The 21,253-nt window shown below is 41.7% G+C and overlaps 1 protein-coding gene across 1 annotated transcript in view; it reads right to left on the bottom strand.

The window, feature by feature from the left end:
• Window positions 1–20,912, bottom strand: part of LOC136361307 (cadherin EGF LAG seven-pass G-type receptor 1-like) — a 98,531-nt gene extending 77,619 nt beyond the window's left edge. Inside the window, exons 1-2 of the mRNA XM_066319130.1 lie at window positions 20,894–20,912; window positions 20,109–20,747 (exon numbers count right to left, since the gene is read on the bottom strand). Of these exons, the coding sequence (XP_066175227.1) occupies window positions 20,109–20,747; window positions 20,894–20,912 (658 nt within the window). The remainder of the gene's footprint in view (window positions 1–20,108; window positions 20,748–20,893) is intronic.
• Window positions 20,913–21,253: the final 341 nt, after the last annotated feature.

Here is a 21,253-nt window from a genome sequence, read left to right as displayed (position 1 = left end):
CATTAATGCATTAACATTAGTGTTTTGACGTGTGTCTTCCTGTGGTATAAAGCATGTTCTCATCCCACACGTGAAACTGCTCAGAGAAACTGGAGGTGGCATATATAGTTGAATTTAACCCAGTAGCGGTGTCTGATGAATAAATGTAGAGCAATACTACTCAACACAGCCAGCTGAAGGAATACATTTCTAACACTTCAAAGTTTGCATGATCACTTGCCACCAGATGATACAATTACATTGGGACAGGCTCTTTACAGTGGTGCTTAGCCACAGGACAAGGGGAAACAGGCACAAGAGTGAAAGGCAGGAAGTTCCATCTGAGAATGAGGAAAAACTTCAGTCCTTTGAGGATGACAGAGCACTGGAATGGGCTGCCAGAGAGGCTGTGGAGTCTCTTTCTCTGGAGATATCTGAAACCCATCCAGATGTGATCCTGTACAAATTACTGTAGGTCAACCTGCTTTAGCAGGGGTTTGGAGGAGCAGAGACCCCTTCCAACCCTGACCATGCTGCGGCCCTGTGATTGATTCCAGCACAGTTAAAACCTTGAAAACACATTCCTGCAGGAAAGCAAAAGCAGCAGGAGCTGTGGGCAGTGACTCATTAACAAAGGCAAATGCAAATGGAAAGTTTTGTTCCATTTGCTGCCCCACAGCCCTGCTCCCACAGGGTCCCATGCCAAAGCTGCCCACACTGGGAGGCAGGCTGAAGCCAGCAGTACTGCTGCACCCCGACCTGGATCTGCACCTCCTTTCTGTGCCAGGCTGGAAACTGCCATGGTTTGCAGCTGGTTTAGCCACTGCCCCAAGGGCAGTGATCTCTGAGATAAGGTGAGGTGGGCAGCTTTGTGGTTTAGGCTCTCCAGCTTTGCTGCCTTTTTCTTCTTGCATCAACATCACTTGCCTTGCAGACAGCTGTGGCTTCAGCTGGCAAAATGCAGGAGCAAACACAAGACTGCTGTGATCAGGAGCCAGGCCTGGATGCACACCTCATCCAGGTGGGGCTCTGGAGGATGGACGTGCTCTGGGCATTGCTCTGAACTACTGACCCACAGAGCCTTGAGCCCAGCCTGTGTTAAGAGCTTCTCCCATTCAGCACTGATGCTCCTATATTCTCACTTTAACATATTAAGTGAAATGCTGTGAAAATCACTTGATAAAGACCTTCCTGTTTCCATTTATCAGCTCTACATATCAGGCAGGATTATGGGAATATATTTTCCTTAGTATTTTTTAATGCTCTATAATGTGTTTCTTTTGGAAAAAATTGTATATATCATCCAAGACATCCCTTGGTATACTGCATATGGTGCACACACATATCAGATGTTTTATGAGGATGCTACAGCAAGCACTTGTTGATGATTCACTGCACAAGCACAGCCCTTATACATGTATCTTGTGTACCAAAACTCTCAAAAAAATGGAAAAACAAAATTCCTATAGAAAGACAAAATAGAGATTTGTTGCTTTAAAAAAAGTAATAGGATATTTTGTGAAATAACTCTCTGACTCTGAGAAGAATGTAATCCTCAAGGCTTTCTGGGAACAGAATGATGTATTTTGTAAAAGCAAATAACACGAAGGCTTGAATACACAGAGAGAAAAGGAGGAGCTAAAAGGAGAGATTCCTGGCATTGCAGCATGCTGTGGAAATGCCATGGCAATACAGAGGTAAAATGTAAAAGCCTAAGCTGGAAGTCACTGATGGTTCTGTATTAATTCTGTGATATAACAATAATGTATAGACCATTTGTTTAGATACCTATACAGGCAGAAAACTATTCAAGAAAAAAGCTTATAGAAAAGTTCTATTGTATTGTGTTTATTACTGCTTTTCATTATGATGTGTAAAGAAGTAAATTAAAAGAATATACTTCAAGATCCTTTGTCCTTTATTAATTCAGCTGTAGATCATTGATGTCCCAGTTACTAAAATTATTCTGAATTCTCTTAAGTCTGTAATGTAAATGAGAACTGCATTTGATGTATATTCTTTGATGTGAAATTTTCATATTTTATATGTATTTACCAAAATATATTAAAATAATGGTTTTGAAATCGCAACAGTAAATCCAAGGTGCCACTGTGCTTTGAGGCAAAAAGGTTACCAAAAAACCTTTTGTTTTTTACACTTAAAACCCTTAATTACCCTTTTCTCCAAAAGTGCTTGGAATTACTTAGAAACAGAGCATTTTTTGCCTTTTGGAGTAGCCATCTGAGCAGGAATTTGAAGCACTGCTTTGATCAGGACTGGCAACAGAAAGCACCTTTGTGTCACCCTTGGGTTTGTCCCTTCCAAGGGTAGCCACCTACCCTTGGACACTGTCCCACAGCTCTGCCCTGCAGGAGAAGGAGAAGGAGAAGGAGAAGGAGAAGGAGAAGGAGAAGGAGAAGGAGAAGGAGAAGGAGAAGGAGAAGGAGAAGGAGAAGGAGAAGGAGAAGGAGAAGGAGAAGGAGAAGGAGGAGAAGGAGCACAGCCTAAAAACCATCCTCAGAATCTGAAGTCCAAAGCCTGCGTGGACTTGGAGGAAGAGCTGTTGCTGGCTGGAGCTGGAGTCAGAAGGCCCCAAGGGAAGAGCTCCTTGGGGAGCAGGAAAGGAAGGGAGCTGCCTGTGCCAGCCCTTGGGAATGAAAAGTGTCTGTGTGCCTGCTTGTGGCTGGAGGTCGGAGGGCTGGGACGTGCCATTGAAAGGGTGGCCTTACAGTCTGGTAGGAAAAAATAGTACAGAAGAGGGTCTGGAGGGGCTGGGGTGATAAAAGCACAGCCCAAATAGCTGTCACACACAGCCTGGGGTCAGTCTGTGATGCTGGCAATGGTGGCATGGCTCAGCCTCTCACCCAGCCTATGAATCCCTCCTTTGCTCCTCACAGCATTTCCCTGACTAATATAATTTCATTTTTCACACTGGCTTGCATTTTAGGAACCACTGAACAAACTGGTTACATATCAGAGCTCTGTGAAATCCAAGCAGGGGATGTGGAGCTCAGCCCCTCCAGCTGCTAAAGCTAAAGCATGCACTCTCAGATAACACGGGCTGCCTCTTATCTGCCAGCAGATTCCTGGGCTTTGAAAAAATTCTGCCCTTGCCAGAATATGATTTACTGTGACATGACAACAGCTGATCTTATAAGCTTCCAACTAATATTGATGACTCCTAAAGCTATGAGTCCTGTGGCTTTTCTGCAGCCTTTTATGTAGTGCTTCCTGTTTCTATAGCCCTTGAGATCAAAACGTCATAGTTGCTTTTGACACTGCACCCTACTCACAAACATCCTATCTTTAATACATACCTATCCTCTTCGATTTTAGGACTAATGTTGCAAAGATGTTAAACATAAAGTTTCTGTTATTAAGTTTATGTAAGTGAGGACATCACGATAGCAGGTGCAAAATAACAAGAACAGGCAAATACAAAGGTTGGCCAGATTTGGTCTTCCTCTGACCTATTCCAAATAAAATAATGAAAGTTGAACTAATAAAAAATAAATGGTGATGAAAAAAGTGAGAAGAAATAAACTGTCTTAAAACTGAGACAATAATATCACAAATGCAAATGCCTTGTGAGGTGAACATTGTGGGTTTCAAGCAACACACTTGTGTGCATCTGTGAGCTGGTCTTTGCAGAAATCTGACTGTGGTTTTGCTGATGAGTTGTTTGACCTCACAACAACGATGTCTATAATGTTTGAAAGCTTGCTGGAAACAGGATGATGGCATTGAAATACATACAGTATTCCTCTTCACATCAGTTTCTTGCAGTGTGTTTCACCAATACACCAGTAGAGACTAGTCCTCAAAATCTTTCCTATTTTCTGATCATATTCAACTGAAATAGTACATTAAATATATATTTACATGAAGCAGCAGATTTGCACTGATGTTGTTTTTCCTTCAGTTTCCCTGGACACATTAATTTTTTACTCACTGTCTGTAATTGTTTGAACTGATTTTTTTTCTCCTTTCCTCCTCCTGCCACTTGCTCTAGACACATATTAATTTTCTCTATGTTTATAGTTGGTTTGCCGGAATAAAATGCATTCTGAGAAGCTGATTTAAGCAGCCCACCTAAAATTATATACTTTAAAGTGGAAAGGAGAATCCACAAGAATTAAGGCAAAAGGAGAAAAACCAAGAAATAGAACAACTAAAGTCTTCAAACAATTCCCATTGACTGTTTGCTCTAATAATAAAGAACCAACTACATAAAAAATGTATTTGCTGTCTTGCACATTATGGGAAATCAATCCTCCTTTTCCTCTAGTAATTAAAGCACTACTAACCTTACATGACAATTGGCACCAAAGCAAGCAGTGCACTAAGTAATAAGAAGGTTGTTAAAAACAAATTAGCTGCAGAATCAGCTTGGAAATCTCTACTGGGACAAGAGATAAAGAGGTTGGGATCCTGTGCTTTAGGGGTGGTTTCACCATAGTTCAGACTGAGTGGGAGTTACCACAGTCCCCTCCTTTCCCCCAGCATGCTGCAGTTTCCTCCCCCTCCCTTGTGCTGGCATTCATGTAATCCTGAAGTTGACTGATTTGTAGAGCTAAGATGGCAAAACACCATTCATTTCTTTATTGAAGAGTTAGTGATCTTCAGATTAAATCCCTTCTAGGACTGATGGGATGAATAGCACAGCACATGGGAAGGAGGCAGGACCGTGCACCCAGGAATAAGAATGAAGGAATGGTCTTAGAAGGTTAAGCTGTTATGAAAATACAGCTTTAGGCCATTTTCAATGGCTCATGTGTGAGTCTAGTGGCTCACTGCTTGCCTTAGGTGCACTGGATCAACATCTCCACCTCTCTCCATTGATTGTACACGGATGTACTGCAGGAAAAATTGCCTAAAACACAGGTGCAATTCAAATAGTACTGGATTTTGTCCCTGAATGGAATTCATCACTTCAGTGGCTCTGTGGTGCATGAGTCTACCCTCAGAACCTACAGGAAGATCAGCCTTACCTCCCAGCAAATTGGCAGCAAATACCAATTACCAATGAAATGTGATACAAACAAACAAACATCTGCTGGGTTTATGAGAGAAGTTCGAGAGCAGCCACCCAGAAACATCAGCCAACTCATTCTGAATCATGAAGCTGGATCAAATAGAAGCCACTGGTGTACTAGTGACAGAGATTAATTAGGAGGCAACTAAATTAATGTACCATTTTACATGAGTGGCTCATGTTATTTGAGTAACAAATATAAAATCTGGGTTCCTTAGAAAGCAAGGGCCAAACCCCTAGTGCCAGTTCAGGGAGGCCATGCAGACTCCATACCATTGACACTGATGGCCATGACTTTGTGAGGTTTCTAAATGCCACTGCTACTAAACCTTTAAACTTGAAAACACGTTTTGGTCTTTTCTTTTACTCAATTGTTTATGTTTTTAGAACTGGGACTGATTTAGGTAAATTAAAATTATCCCAAATCCTCTTACAGAGAGAAACAGCAGCTTAAGGTCTATTTAAGGTTTCCCTCCTTTCTTTTGCTTTCTGCTTCCTTTGCTGCTTTCTGACTTATAAAGTCATATATAAGAAACAGGTTAAAGTAAAATAATACATAAATACCTACATAGACATACTCAGCACATACATACTCAAACTGCTGACTTGCAGTGACAGTCGTCCTGCAGAATTTCAGTTGCTAACCATTCCAGATTTCATATTATGCATTCACAAGAGACTAACCTGACCTTGTAACAGTAAGCAAAGTAAGAGCAAAAACATTCCTGTCACACTATGTATATTGCTTGCCAAGTAGCTCTCTGAGGTGATATGTAGAAATGATTCCATAATAAGATAGTACAGAAATCACCATCTTATCTCTGGATCTGCTTTAGTTTTTCCGTGGGCATAAGCACTAAGCTCTGAGCTGGTGGGAAGAAAGTGTGTAGATCTACCACTGGTCTTTTGGATACAAATATATATCTTTTATACCTCTCCTTTACCATCACCCTTCTCCCTTCCCTCTGCTTTTTCCATAAAGTTCCCCTTAGGCATCCCTGATAACTCACAATTCAGATTTTCAAAAATCATGAGACTCAGCTAAATAAGAGTCCTAATATTTTCAATAATGAGATGCTTTAAAATAACAAACGTGAGAGGGTTTTTATTTTCTTTTATTTGCCCCTGAGGCTGTGGGTGTCATCTGCTGGCCCTGAGGTACGTGAGAGCTCTTGGTGGTCAAAATCCAGCCCAAACTGTCTGTTCTGAGGGAGCTCCTGTTCTTACTCACACCTCATCAGGATGATGCTACTTGAGCCTTCCCAGTTCCTCTTCCCACCAGGGTCCTCAAGGGAGGCATCTGCACCCTGACTGCTCTGAAGTCCTGCAAGCTTCTGAGAGGAGAAGGAGGGCCACCATGAAAATATCCTATGGGTCAAACAGGAGGGGAGAGGCCAGGACCCATTCTACAGGCTGATCCTTCCTCACTGGAAACCAAGCTAAACTGCATTTTACAAAAGGAAAAGCAGCAAAAGCAGGTCTCCACCTCTCGAGCTGCTTCAGGCTGTGCCCACTGATGCAATGCACATGCAGAGCAGCCACTGCAGCAGTGCCTGGTCCTTTGACAGCCCCAAGCCAGGCTCAGGATCCTAGAGCAGCATCAGCCTGAGCAAAGATGTTCCATTTTCCCTCGACTCCTCCCCTTCCCTGGCCACAAAACAAAGCAAAACAAAAGATACCCTGCAGAGAAGGATGGATGGATGGATGGATGATTTGGGTTGTTTTGTGTTTTTGCATTTAAATGAGAAGGAATAATTGGGGGAGGTGGGAGGGAGAAGAAACAATACTGAGGAGGATTAGTGATATTTGGGGCACATCTGTTGGAGAAATGAATTAGTCTGTGGATTCCAGAAATTATGAGCATGTTCTCAAGATGATATATGCTCAGCGTTGCACAATCACTGAACTTCATTCTCCTATGCAATTTCCACCAGTGCCAGCAAGAACAGAGCATAGACAAAAGTCACAACTGAATACCTGTGCTCTCTTCCTTGTGTATTTGTTGAGGATTTAAATTTCCCAGGCATCAAGTTTCTACTCTATCTACACCAGGCCACTCACCTTTCACCTTCCAGCCATGAGGCCAGAAAGGTATGAGCACCAGAAGTGCAACTGAGATTTATCACAAGTACTGGGATTTCTTTTTCCTGACAGCACCATGGTGGAGCAAGGAGCCAGATGCCAGTAAAATATTCTCCATTTAAGGAAACACCCAATTCTGAAGTCCACCTTATGGTCTGGCAAAAAGAAGAGGCAACTTATGATTTTACAGCCCATGGATTGGTGCCAATACCTCAAAAAAAAAAAGCCCCAGATTGTTTTGCAGAGGTGGGGCACATGCTCAATGGCAAACTCAGGAAGAGACATCTCTGTGTCAAACCTGGGCACTGGTGTCCTGCAGTGGGCAGAGGTGCACATCATGTGTCTGATTTCCCCCTGCTGCCTGCTCCCACAGCACCAGACAGAATCACCCCCAGGCTTTTGAGGAAATGCTGAGGAAAAGCACTTTTTTGGAATGCTTTAGATGTGGTGGAGGAGAAAAACCTATAGAATCACAGGATCATTTTGGTTGGAAAAGGCCTTTAGCATCCAAACCTTTATCCTTCCACACTTACTTAACAGCAAATTTTGCCCTATGGGGTCCAATGGGTAATATCTTAACATCTTACAATGGTTGCTATACTCTATAAATTATTGAGCCATTTATTGTAATGTACAGAGCCTTGCAAGGTGTCATCTCCTTCTGCATTTGACATGTAAGCTAAAGCTTTCAAGACTTTTTAGGTTCTGTCTCTCTCACAGAGCTAAACACAGTACAAATCTAATCAAAAATCAATTTTTTTTTCACACAAGAAAAAAGAAATGCACAAAAATTTCCAGGTATGTTGAACTCTGTGGCAGGTTTACATGTAAGACAATTCATCATAACGCAAATTGCAGTCATTTGGTGTAAGATATGGTGATGAAGCAATGTCTTTCAATAAAAGCCTAAGCTTTATCTCTGGATGTATTATCAGGGGGATAACATTATTATAGATGTCAAAGATAAACCTCAAACTAGATTATGCCATTGTGTCTGCAATTTGCATTATGACTTGGAATAAATCTCTTCCTAAAAATCCCACCTTAAAACTGGTGAAGAAGCTGGAGGTGTAAGAACAAAGCATCCCTTTGTTCACACATCCATTTACAGAGGAATATCCTTCCTTCCGTTTATTTTTAAGAGACACAGTCACCCTCTACCTTTACTATATATTCATCTAGTATTATATTTTGTTTTCTTGGCTCTCTGAGAGGCCCTTGATTCCTCTCCAGGAGTGTTACTCGAGGAGGGACACATGGAGGGAACCAAAAGCTGGGGTAGCCACCATGGTTGGCTGGACAGATTGTCTTTGGGACAACCTTTGCAGGCTGATCCATTTTTGCATCTCTGCAGGCACTTCAGCATGGGAACCACATGCCAGGCCCAGATCTCACCTCCTGCCACGGGCAGCAGTGAGATAGAAGAAGGGGACAGACTCATTGTGCTTCTGCTCAGATGACAAGAAAGATTATTTCATCCCACAGAGTTGCCATTTTTCCTGGCCACCAAATGCCACCACCAGCACCATTAACTCCATGAGGCTGCTGTTCCACAGGCTGTTTTGGCTTCACGCTGGGCTTTTCAAAGTACATTAAACTATTTATGTGAATGAGGAAAGCAAGCAAGGCGTGGTGGCAGTGGCAGGGGTGTGTGTGCAATAACATCTTTTATCAACAGGAACTCAGGAGCTGGAAAACCAGACACGCTTTCAGGCACCATCAGGCTTCCTGCTCACTTTCAGCCCCGTTTCCCTAAGCTGCTTTCCAGAGATCACCTAAGGGTTGTGATTCCTAGTTCCTAAATTGGTGGGCAAGAGCAAAAGTCTAGCACTTGTTTTTGATCAAGTTCAAAAAGGCAACACATCTGCAAATAACTGCCCTCAGAAAGAAAAAGAAAAATGAAGGCTAAAGAATATGCAGAAAAGAAGATCAGTGTCTCCCTTTCAAGGGCAAACATTGCTTTTTTCTTTAGGAGAGTCCAGCCCTTATTTCACTAAGATCCCACTTAATTTTCTCCATGTAACTGTGACAGACATGGTGATTCAGCTCACAGGAGACAACACACAGAAGAAGCCATCTCCCCTTGTGTCCACCAGCCCACTGGGACTGACTGCACTAACTCCACACATCTAAAGGCTGGTGAGAACCTGCATTTTGTCTTTTCCACAAACCAGAAATTTTCACAGGAAAATCTCACTCTCCCATTTTCTGTGTAATCCAATGCTATGGTAAAATCATGACAATTTAGAACCAGGCAGACCTCAAATCAAATCATGCCCCTTAACATCCCAGGTGGTCTCAGAAGCTCTGGTGGAAAAAGCATAATGGCCAATTAGTGAGAACAACTGAAGATAAGCCATAAAATATTAATAATGCAACAGAAAACTGTGCTTAAAGTCAATCTACTAATGTAAGTTCTTGTTAGGAAGCTAGGAGTTGAGAGCTCTTTATTTTATGTGAGAAGTATCAGCTTAAAAGAAAGGTATACCTAAAAGCACTGTCTGTCTTTACTGTGAATCATAGTTCAGTGGTTTAGCATCATGAGATAGGCAGCACTGGCAAAACAATCTGGTGCTCATCAAATTCTCACTGTTATACATGGAAAGAAAATTCTGAAAAAAAAAAAAAAATCAAAAATGCCCCTTTGCTTGTCAAATAAAAAGGATTAGGGTTAAAAAATAATCCCCTAGTCTTATGTTTTGGTGGCCTCAAAAATATTTAGTACACAGTGCAGGAACAGAAACTGAAAACAAAAAGCAACTTAATCAGGGTAACTGACTTTTCCTTAATGAGTCATGAAAAAGGAATTCTAATGTCACACACATCTTGCACAGAAAATCTCAAAATCCATGTATTTTTAAACCTACAGAACAGATGGAAATTCAGAAATTACTTTCTTAAAAAGTATTTTTAAATAGACTCATAAAAAATTAATCCAGACAGCTTTCACAGCTTGTACTTAACTCTGCTTACAGTAGTCCAGTGAATTAAAATTCAGCCTTTTTTGTTAAATACCATTCAATTTTAAAGTAAGCTTAAATGATTACCATCTTATTAGAGTTAATACACTTCATTGTGTCAATTAGAATGCGTTCACTTATTAATCTAAGCCATTAATCTTCATATCTTCATCTTTCTTAAAACATGCACATCAGTTGTGCTGACCCTTTGAAGCTGCCCTATCTAATTAAAACATGCTTTTTAATTACACTACACGAAAAAGTTAAAGGTCTCATGTGCTCCTCTGTGAAGAATTCGAAGTAAAGCATCTTCATGTTGGTTTTTAGGAGCTGAGAACTCGGAGTGGTGTCTGCTCTGGAAGCTGCCTTTCGGGGTCCCCGGGAGGAGCAGGGCTGGGATGCAGCCACTGAACCATGATGCTCTAAACAAAAGAGCATTTTGCAACAACAATGAACTTGTGGTTCCCACCACAACTGTAATTATCTTGATGTTCAAGGCCAAGTGCCTCAGTCTGGTGCTCAACTGTCGAAACTTTCAATCATCGTAACACAAAGAAGAGAGACACAAGAAACTATTTTATGCTTTTTTTTTTTTGCTTCCTAACGGGATATCATCTTGATACCCTCATCTCTGCACCTAACCATCCCTCCTGCCACTTTCCCATTGTTTATCCACTGATGAGAACAAAAATGTCTAAATTGGGAATTATAAATATATATACAGAAGTCCAACATGTTTTTTGTAATTCAGTCCTACTGCTTCCCAGTTTTGTTTCCCAGTTTTTTGTTTGCAGACAGGAGAAAAGGAGCCCCATTACCTTGATCCTTGGAAGCTAAACCTCTTTTGTGTTTTCGAAGATCTAGAAGATTTCACTTCAGATGTTCTGGAATTTTTTTTTTTGTTTGTTTTCACCTCTGTTCTGCTGTGAACACTGTGAGGGGATTTTCAGAACATAAGGTATACTGGAAAAAAGTACTATCTTGTTATGATTTTATCTTCTGCACAAATAACTTATAGGCAAATATTTGGGGTTTTCTCCTCCTTTCTCTCCTTTTTTGTTATCTGATTTGTTCTCAGTGAGAAAAAGCCATGACCACTTAAGGGCAGTGTAACATATGGGTTAGTTTGGGTAGTCACTTAAGGAGTAGTCTAATATACAGGTTGTTTTGACATTTAGCAAGTGTATGTTTGAGCAAGAAGAATGCACTTGTGCAGCTTAAAAATTTATCCAGCTAACCTTTTTGAAATTAAACAATGGCGGGGAAACCCCCCCCCCAAATCTTACATTACACAAGGCTCAACTTGGCTAAATTAATGAAAACACAATTGTAAATTACGGTCACAGATAATTTGCTGTTGTTTAATAAAATGCTATTTAAAATATTTTAATGAAAACAAACCTTCATGTGTGTAATTTCTGTCAGACCACTGATCTGCAATGCATATATATGATCACAATTATGACAGTGTGTGGGAATTTAACTGCATCAGTGAGGAGTGGTTTTACATGTACCTATAAAATTATAATATCAAATACCTCCATTTTGATTAATTATGCTTCACTTCCCACCTTTTTTTTTAATTTTAGTTTTACTAATGATGATAAGAAAATGCTCTATAACAAAGGTTTTCAAAAAGCCTGGGAGAACTGTGGCTCCCATTTAGGTGTGGTAACAGAAATACCATCAATATAAAACCAGGAAAATAATTCAAGAAACTGCTCAAAATTGGCAAAGCAGTCATCATACACAATGAAATACAATAAAAGTGATTTCACACGTGCTACAATAAACGGAATCCTGAAATTGGAGCAGTCTGTTGCTAACCAAGATGCCAATAGGAAACCCGAGGTATCCACTGTGTATCTCTGTCACTGGACACCACTGATAAGCTCATACTTGCAGCACATTTCCTTGCCAAGGGGTGGGAAGAGAGGTCAGGTGGCAGAGGCAGCAGGTACCCATGCCAGGTTACCTGCTTGCCTTGCTCACACAAAGCCAGCTGCAGCAAACAGGAGCTTAGCTGGGCACGGGGTCAGGGTCACAAGTGTTATTTTCACAACAGGTATTTCATGGAATTCGACTTGGAAAAAAAAGAGACTGAACCAATGTTAGCCATGGTAGAGGGGTTGGACTAGCTGATCTTCAGAGGGCCCTTCCAACCCCAAACATCCTGAGGTTATACCTGGCATCCTCAGGTCATACCTGAGGTTATATACCTGGTTATATACACCTGGTTATATCAGGTATATATAACCTTATATATAAGGTTATATATACCTGATATAACCTTATCCTGAGGTTATATCAGGGCTAGATACTAAACACCTGCACTGTAGGAGAGCTGGGGCAGCACTTGGCCCACAGCTGCAACCCTGTCCCACAACAGTCTGTGCTTGCAGGGCTTGACTTCATACTGTACAGCCCACAACCAAAAACCTGCCTTCTCTCCATATTCCAACATGATCTCATGGACACCAAGGGCATTAAGAGCCAGCAAGTGTAAAAATGTAAATGAATGGAACCATCCTGAGACAGGTTATCTGGTTACTGAATTTTAGCTACATGCTACTTTTACTTTTTTAAATTTGTCTGTTTGTTTGTTTGGTTTTTGGTTTTTTTTTGTTTTTGTTATCCAAATCTGGGGAGAAAGTGTAAGATCAGTCACAGACTCTTCAGCTGACGAATGAGGGGAGTGACTAAATGAAGGGAAGAAGAAGCCAGCCCCACAGCTGTCTTATAGAGAAGAAAAAGAAGATAAGCAGTAATCAGTAAGGAGGATTTCCTAGACACTGAACTGTTTGGAAAAGCTGAATTCATAAGTATATTGGAGATTAATTACTGAGGTAGCTCCTGAAGCCAAAGCTAAGTGATTACCTTGGTGTGTGATCTGCTACTTGCTTCTACAAAGCATCATGCCTCCACTGCAGGAGCACCCAGGAAGAACATGAGTCCTGTCAAATAATTCTAAAACTAATTTAAAAAAACCCAAACACAACATTAATTCTGTAGCTAGGCTTCCACATGACAGCAAAGGACTTTGACCAGTGCACATATTTCCATGGGCAAGGAAGACACAAGGCTCCAGATGAGGCATGTGAACCCCCAGCACTTGCAGCAGGTCAGCTGAAGCAAAGACCATTCCACATGCAGCACTTTGGGGTGGGGGCAAAGAGGGTTTGGACATGACTGAGAAAACTGTGGAACTTTAAACAGTACCTAGTTTATGCACATCAGGATGAGGGCAATGCAATAAAACTCTTTGGCTGGGTTTAAGCAAAAGCATAGCAGATTGCTGTGAAGGCTGCAGGCCATGTACAGCATTTGAGAACTAAACTGTCAACAAATACACCACAGTAATCCAATTAGCAAAGGCTTTTTGCATCCTGACAAGTGAGCGTAGGTTGAAGATTAGCTGAAGGACACATCCTCCAGATAAAAACCCACTTAGAGAAATGGTAGGCCAGTGAGTCCTGCAAATCTCATATCAACTCCTGATTTGCAACATTCATCTCCTGCGACTTGGTGACACACATGGACAGGGATATAATCAACAGAAATATGACAGTAATAGACTTTAGGATTTGACTGAAATAGTTTACTCTGTTTTAATTGTTTCACTTATCTTCTGGAGGAAACAGTCATGCAGTTGTTATATCTGGGCCACTGGGCCACTGCAGGATCACTGGGATCCAGCCATAAGGCTGTGGTGTGCTGGCCTCATCCCTGCATGTGTGAACAGCAAACCTGGCCACAAAAAGAAACAAGGACCTGTTTTAACACGCACAGCAAATCTCAGAGTTAAACACACCAGGTGAGTGGGCATACGGACTTTGGCTGAGAATCTATGTCAGGAAAGAAATGTCTTTCACATGGATCCCCCCCAGGTTTCCAGCCATGGGCAGCCCAGGAATGGCTCTTCCTCAGCTGCTCTTGACTTGCTTTTGATGCAGCCCAGGACACAATTGACCTCCTGGGCTGTAGGAGCACATTGCCAGCTCATGTCCAGCCCTGCATCCATGAGCAAGGTGGATGAGTTCTTCCTCAGAGCTCATCCCTCAGACCATGCTGATGCCAGGGGTGCAGGACCTTGCTCTTGGTCTTCTTAAACCCCATGAAATTCCCATGGGCCCATTTCTTGAGCTTGTCCAGCTCCCTTTGGATGGCATCCCATCCTTCAGGTCAAATGCACCACTCAGCTTGACATCATCTGAGAAATTCTGTAGATCATGTGCTCAATCTCTTTGTCTATGTCATTGATGAAGATAATAAATAACAATAATGGTAGCTTTTTCCAGCTTTTACACCAGTCATGCTCTGAGAAGTTGTTTGGAGGACTTAACCTCTGCTGTAAGCACTTGGGGGCTTGGAAGGGGCTGGGAGGAAACAGAGGAACCTGGCTGTATACAGCCATGTCTACACCAACAGAGATCCCTGCTTATTCAGCAAAGGCAGAAAAGGGCTGATGAAACACAGAAAGTTGAAGATGGATGGAAAAGGGACATCAGCCAAGGAGTACTAATTGTAAGGATGAATCAAGCAAACAATTATTTCTCTTTCCATCAGATGTGAAAAGAGAGTCAGGTACATAGCAATCAAAGGGAAGGGGTGATGCTGTTATGAAGACCTAGTTTCACTACAAGCATCAGAATAATGGCATGGCATAGCACTGCTGAAAAGGAAAAAAAGTTTAGAAAAATGTCTAAACCTTCAACACTGTCCAGACCTTCACTGGGATGTAATCACCCTCCACAAGCTTTTTCACAGTATTGCCATACAGAAACTGCAAGGTAAGGCAACCAGGTATGCTACTTGGGGCACTGAGAAACAATAAAAATTAGCACTATTCTTCAATTTTTTTTCCTGAAGCCCAAAATCAGCAGGAAAACTTCATAAAAACCCATTAGGAGTTCAAATACTGCAAATCATCCAGCACTCTAATAACTGTAATTGTATTTAAACTCTTAAAATTGACTATATGTTTCTTAGAGTATTAGACCTTGTTAGGTTTTTTATCTCTTTAATATGTAAAGAGATAAAAAATAAAAGAGATACCTGGTATCCAGTAACATAACTGAAGAACTAGACTAAAAGATACTGTTAAGGCAGCAATGATACAAAACATTTCAATATCTTCATTGTGTTCCCTTAATATTTGAATTAAGTATCAGAGAGATGACCCAGGAAGCTGTCACATGGCAAGGACAATGTCCCTACATTCATGGCAGTGTTTGTGAATGACAAAATTTCTTGTTTGGTGTTTTGTATTAAAGAAAAACTTGGTCATAGCTGCTTAAAAGTCCCACGGGGCTGTAAGGATAACCTTTGTTCATAGTTGCTGTCACAAAACCACAGCCTTTCATAAGCTAAACAAGGAGTTAAAGATGCAGTGGGGAAGGAATCAAATTTAGATTTGCTGTAAAGGATTTGGCTGTTACACACCTGTGATCCCACCAAGCTGCAGAAGTGAAACTGAGCGTGGAATTTCAGACCCTCTTGCACAAGATAAAACACTCATTATGACTACTGTGGCTGCCTGAAAGCTGAAATTCCCTGAAACAAATCTCTGTGGCCTGAAAAAAGAGAATCTGGTATCAGAGTGAGTTGAGAAATTACTATCTGAAGAATGGATATAAGTAAAGATAAAGCAGAAGATATCCTCACATTCACTTTTATGTTCTGTTTGCAAGAGCCAGACACTGAGAACCTTCTAAGCAATATGATTAGGAACTTCTGGCAGGATGCTGAGAAAGCAGCTCTAATTACCTTCTCATGACACAAAGTTTAAATTCATAGCAGGCACATTAGATGTCATGATTCCTCATGTCAATATGGTATCACAACTACAAATTAGGAGGGAAAAAAGTGTAACAGGCAAAAGATCTCTAATTGCTGTATTTGATTACTAGAATGATTTACAACCACGCAAGATTTCTCTTCTCTCTGAAGTGAAATCCAAGGAGAGATGCAAAGGATATGGGAAATTCCCTGATGATCTTTTCCCCCTAAAAACTGCTCTTTGCTAGGGGTTGCATAGCAAAGGAGGCAGAGAGAATGTGATAATGCTAAGGAGAACTGTGGGAACATTAAATCTCTCCTTTATTTCAGGAGTTGGTGTGTTTGGTTTTTTGGGGTTTTTTTTTCCATTACAGCACTTTTGTTCTGTGTAAATTAAATTCTGCTTTTTGGGAACATGACCATAGAGGAGAGCAGTCTTGGTGGCTGCTGAGCAGGAGGACCAAAAGAATAGCACTGGAGGAGGCACCCACCCATGGCAGGGCAGGAACAGTGGGAATTCATACCCAAAAAGGTGCTGCCTTATGGCCACAGTGCTGTGCTCTGTAGGAGGCACCAGGATGGGGCTGGAAGTACAACTCATGCAGGAGCTGCTGTGGCATCCATGCCCCCAAAACTGGTGTGGATGACATGATGCATTTGAACTTCAGGGGGTTGCTCCCTGGGGAGTACAGACAATTCCACCTAGGAAGTGTCTAGGCCTTCACCTATAGCTCATCTCAGCTGCTTCTGCAGAGCTCAAAGATACATGAAGCTGGAAAAATTATAGAGGCTTCATATAGTGTTCAATAAATTTGTTTGCTTAACTAAAATTACATCCTTTAACCTTCAGTCATGCAAACAGCTCTCTGCCATCAATGGCACAACTATTAGTTGTCCACCTTGTTCACTTCTCTACATTCATTTGTATATAAAGAAATTAAAGAGGTTGTAAGTCTGAAAAAAAAAAGGATTAAAAATATATGTACTTCCTCATTCACCTCCTTACATCACAGGAAGTGAAGTTAATTCCAAATCACCCCAGCCTACCCAGTAATCAGGTTTCAGAAATACCTTGCAGAAGCTCAGTTTACCTTTGCACCCGTAACAGAAGACTCCTGAAGACAGAGAAACTTTCATCATGTATAAATGACTAACAATTACATCAAACCAAATGGAGGGCTTCAAAGCAGGGTGGAAAAATGGAGGGAAATTCCATCCTATTAAGATAGGACATAATTGTCTCATACAGGAAATAAACACTATATTTTTAGCAGGTGAACAGTCAGATAGAATCAGTACAGGCTTATGATTGTGTAGTGATTTCTCATCAAATTGCAGCCTATCTCCCCAAAGAGATGACAGATCTTAGAATTTTCTTATAATTATTTTTCTATATAGGCTCTTAATTGGGAAATGGAAACACGAGAACTCCCAAAGCAGGCTGCATTTCATAGACTATTACCATTCATATTTCATCTTTATTAAAAGATTAGTAAGTACCTCATACTGGTATGTTGCTACACTAAGTTAGTACCATGACAAAATTACAGTAATACCTGAATCTTCCAACCTTCAGACTTAGAAATTCTCTTCTCATTCCAATTTATGGCCACGGCATTCCTTGAGCCAACACACACTGCTGCCATTGAAACCAGCCTATGCTAGTTACATATCAAATAGACAGAAAATCTGGATTGTTGTAAACAATAAATTCACATCCAAGCTGAAAACACAGTGTCACAATTAACAGATGTAAACTGAACTTGCAAATGGACATGAATGTATTTTAAGAAAGTATTAAAATAATAGGTGAAATACCAGTACTTAAAGGAGATTGGGACAAAATTCAATAATGCACCTTCATGAAATATTTCTGGTAATAGATTTCTTGTTGGTAACATTTTCAACCTTGCTCTGTAAAGGGGATGAAAATCAATGAACTAATGGCCACCATATGTGGGTAGATGTTTGGGTTTGATGAACAGAACATTGTTCTGCCACATGGAAGGGATAGGCATCAAAGTAACTTCAACCAAGCACAGAACAGATACTAAATTTCTACTGCATTCATTCAGTAATAAAACAGAAATATTCCAACAATATTTGTATCAATTTTTGGGATCAGGTATTCCAGAGACATCTTTATCATGGTTGGAAGTGTTTTTCCCTGGCCAATCTGAATGTGATCAAACTGTCCTTCCAAAGGAGAAAGTGTTTCACTCAAGTGTAGTTAACTCTGAAACCTAAAGACAGCAAAGCTGTAAGCAGTGCTCACTCCTTAACTTCTGACCACTCTAATATCCTGGCAGCAGGACAGTTAAAAATTAACTCAACAACTATGCACTGAAAATAGACTTACAGATCAAATCTTGCTTTGTGTGTGAATAATGTGGTGCTTCTCTTCTAAATATGTACTGTGTTTGGTCTGACTACAGCATTAAGTATTAAACACGTTCATCAATTATTAATATAAGCTTATTATCTTTCATTTTAAAAGTATATTTAGCCTTTTTTTTTTTCTGAAGATTTCTGGCAAGCAATTCTAAAAATGTGATGGAATGCATGTCATTCCAAAACTAAGACACGGATGTATTAACTTCATTTTTATGCATAGCTTGGGTTAATGAATCTTGCTACTTCTAAGCACTTCTATTTACAGTACAATAGTATACATAAGTTGAAATGAAATCTACTGACCATAAAATCTATTCTGTGATGCCCAATTCTGTGTGTATTGTGTATTTACGGATAATGTCTTTAAAATGTATTTCAGTGTGGAATTAATTCATGAGAAGCTTGGTAGGAAATAACTCAATGAACACCAAATACTCCTATCTCTCACAGTTGTGTTCAGGGTTTCTCCCACCAGGCAAAAAATTTGTCCCCATCTTCTTAGAAGGTCCTGCTGCCCCAAGCCCTGCGTAAATTGGAGGGAGCATCTCCTGTCCCCAGTTCCTTTGCTGCCATGTCCCTGCTCACCAACTCCTGGCTCCTTCCACAGTCACATTTTTGATGACAGCCCTGAGGCAAAAGCCAGAGACCGTGAAGGAAAACCCTTCCATCTCGAGGGCTGGATCCACATCAACCAGATTTTTTTTCCATCGGAATTTAAATAATTTATGTTTTCAATTTTTTATCACTTCAGGAGTGAGAGGCAGTGTTGGGAACCAACCCCCTCTCCTTCAGCCCTTGTTTGCAGGGGTCACAGCAGACATTGCTGAGCTGTCAGTGTAAATTATAGCTGGCAGCACGTCAGTGCACAACACTTAAATGCGTGTGCAATTTCAAATACATAAATAATCCCACTGACTTTACTGAATCACCTGAAAACATTCACCTAATGTTCTTTCGTAACTTCTCAGGAGTATTTGAGAAGCAGCACTTTGATCTTTATTAGCTGTCAAGTCCATGATGAGGCAAAGTACGTTCCTCACTGGGCTGTGGAGACAGGCCTGGAAGCAGCTACCTCCTTCTGGAGTTTTATCTGAACATTTACAAACCAGAGCTGACTTAGAGCATTTCCATTAAGTGTGTATTATTGCAGCTTTTTGGGAACAAGAACAATCCTACTGCTCCGTGCTGGCTGATGGCCAAGGGCTGGGGAGTTCCTACCGAGGCTGTGCACCACCCACACTATGCCTTGGGATGGGTTTACATGCAAACCCAGGAACTGGGAGTTATGTCCCACTGTCACTGTTGGGGACACGAAAGAACGAAGTAGGCAGCAGGAGGTCAAGCAGGAAAGCTCTCTACTTTATTTTCTGACTCTATCTTAAATTCTTTCTACAAGCAGGCCAAAGATTGGCTACACAGGTAGTCACCTCTTCAACCTTGTTGGTGAACATCACCATCCATCAATTATCCTCCTCCTCCCAGGGGAGAAATATGTAAACAATTCTAAAAATATACGTAGTTTACTTGAAGCTGCATGAGAACAAATGCACACAGTGAAAAGCAGGCAAACTTGAGGCAACATCCCACCTTTTTCCTTCCAGACAGAAGAAATATGTTTGCATAAAGCATTTTGAGCAGAAATTCACACCGTGCAAATCCCTTCAGCAGCTGACAGACTCCCTGCATGACCTGGAGCAAGGCATGGCTCCTACCACTGCACACACACACAGAGACAGGAGACTCACCCCAAGTGACACTTCTCCTGACTGGAAGACAGCGTCTTCCTCCCTCTGACTAAGAACGCCAGCAATTTCAGCTCGACACAGAGCTGACGGTCTACAACACATAAATCATGGGCCAAAGAGAAGATAAGCACATACCCGTGTAGTCCTCGTGGCAGTCACAGGTGTATCCCCCCTCTCGGCTGCGGCAGAGCCCGTTGCTGCCGCAGGGGTTGGAGTAGCACAGGTCAATCTCTGTCTCACAGTAGTCCCCCGTGAAGCCGGGCGGGCAGCGGCACCGCAGCCCGTTGATGGGGTGGATGGGGCGGAACAGCACCGTGTTGGAGCTGATGAATGGGGCCGAGCTGTCAAACTTGAGGACGGAGACACACTTCATGTAGTTCTCGCAGGGCTCGCGCAGGCAGATGTTGTCGTCGAAGGGCAGCACCCTCTGCGTCGAAATGGTGGTCAGCAGCGTCCTGTTGAGGTAGATCTGCTCCTGCAGGTCCTCGGAGGGGAAGAACTTGTTTCGGATGCCACCAGGGAGCAAGGCTGAGAAGGTCACGTTGAGGATATTGGAGCTGACATCCGTGTCGTTTTGGATGTTGAAAACGAAGATGCCGTCCTTGGCGGTGGAGAGCACAGTTGCCACGCCCTCCACAAAGAGGGCCAGCAGGGGAGAAAGGAACCTCTCCTGGGACATGTTCTCCAGCCGCACCGTGATGCTGTTGGTGAGCATGTCGTCGGTGATGATGGTGACACGTAGGGTGCACACTGCAGTGACACTGTGAACACCATCTGCAGGGAAGAGAGAAAAAAACAGGGATGTCAGAGAGCAGGTTTCAACCTATGCACAAGGAGGCTCCCACAGTCTCCTGAAAACGAAACAGACTCACAAGGCAGTCAGTTCAGGGCACTGGGATGAGAGAGGGAAATGCACTCACCTTCTGCAGTTATTACCATTGTCTTTTCTCAGGAAAACAAAATTTAATTTCTTAAGAGCTGTAACTCAAAGGACCCGAGACATCTCAGAGGCCAGAACATCTGGAGAAGATCTCAGGCAAATAACTAGCAAGGATTGGTGTGGAAACAGTCTGAGGGCTCTATGATGGCCAAGGGAAACCAAAAGGAAGGGGACTCTCATGACAGTGTCTGCTAGTCTACAACTGGTGCTGGGAAGCTGCTGCTTTTCACAGCACAATACCAAAATTATCTTCTTCAGGTGTGGCCTCAGGCTAAAGTAGCCAGAACTCTGCACAGACAGAAAACTAGGACCAGAGCTTCAGATATAAGTCATCTAAGGA

Source organism: Sylvia atricapilla, chromosome 5 (genome assembly GCF_009819655.1).
Source record: "Sylvia atricapilla isolate bSylAtr1 chromosome 5, bSylAtr1.pri, whole genome shotgun sequence".
NCBI classification, from domain to species: Eukaryota; Metazoa; Chordata; class Aves; order Passeriformes; family Sylviidae; genus Sylvia; species Sylvia atricapilla.
Note: the sequence above shows the minus strand (reverse complement) of the source record. Positions and strands in the feature narration are given on the sequence as shown.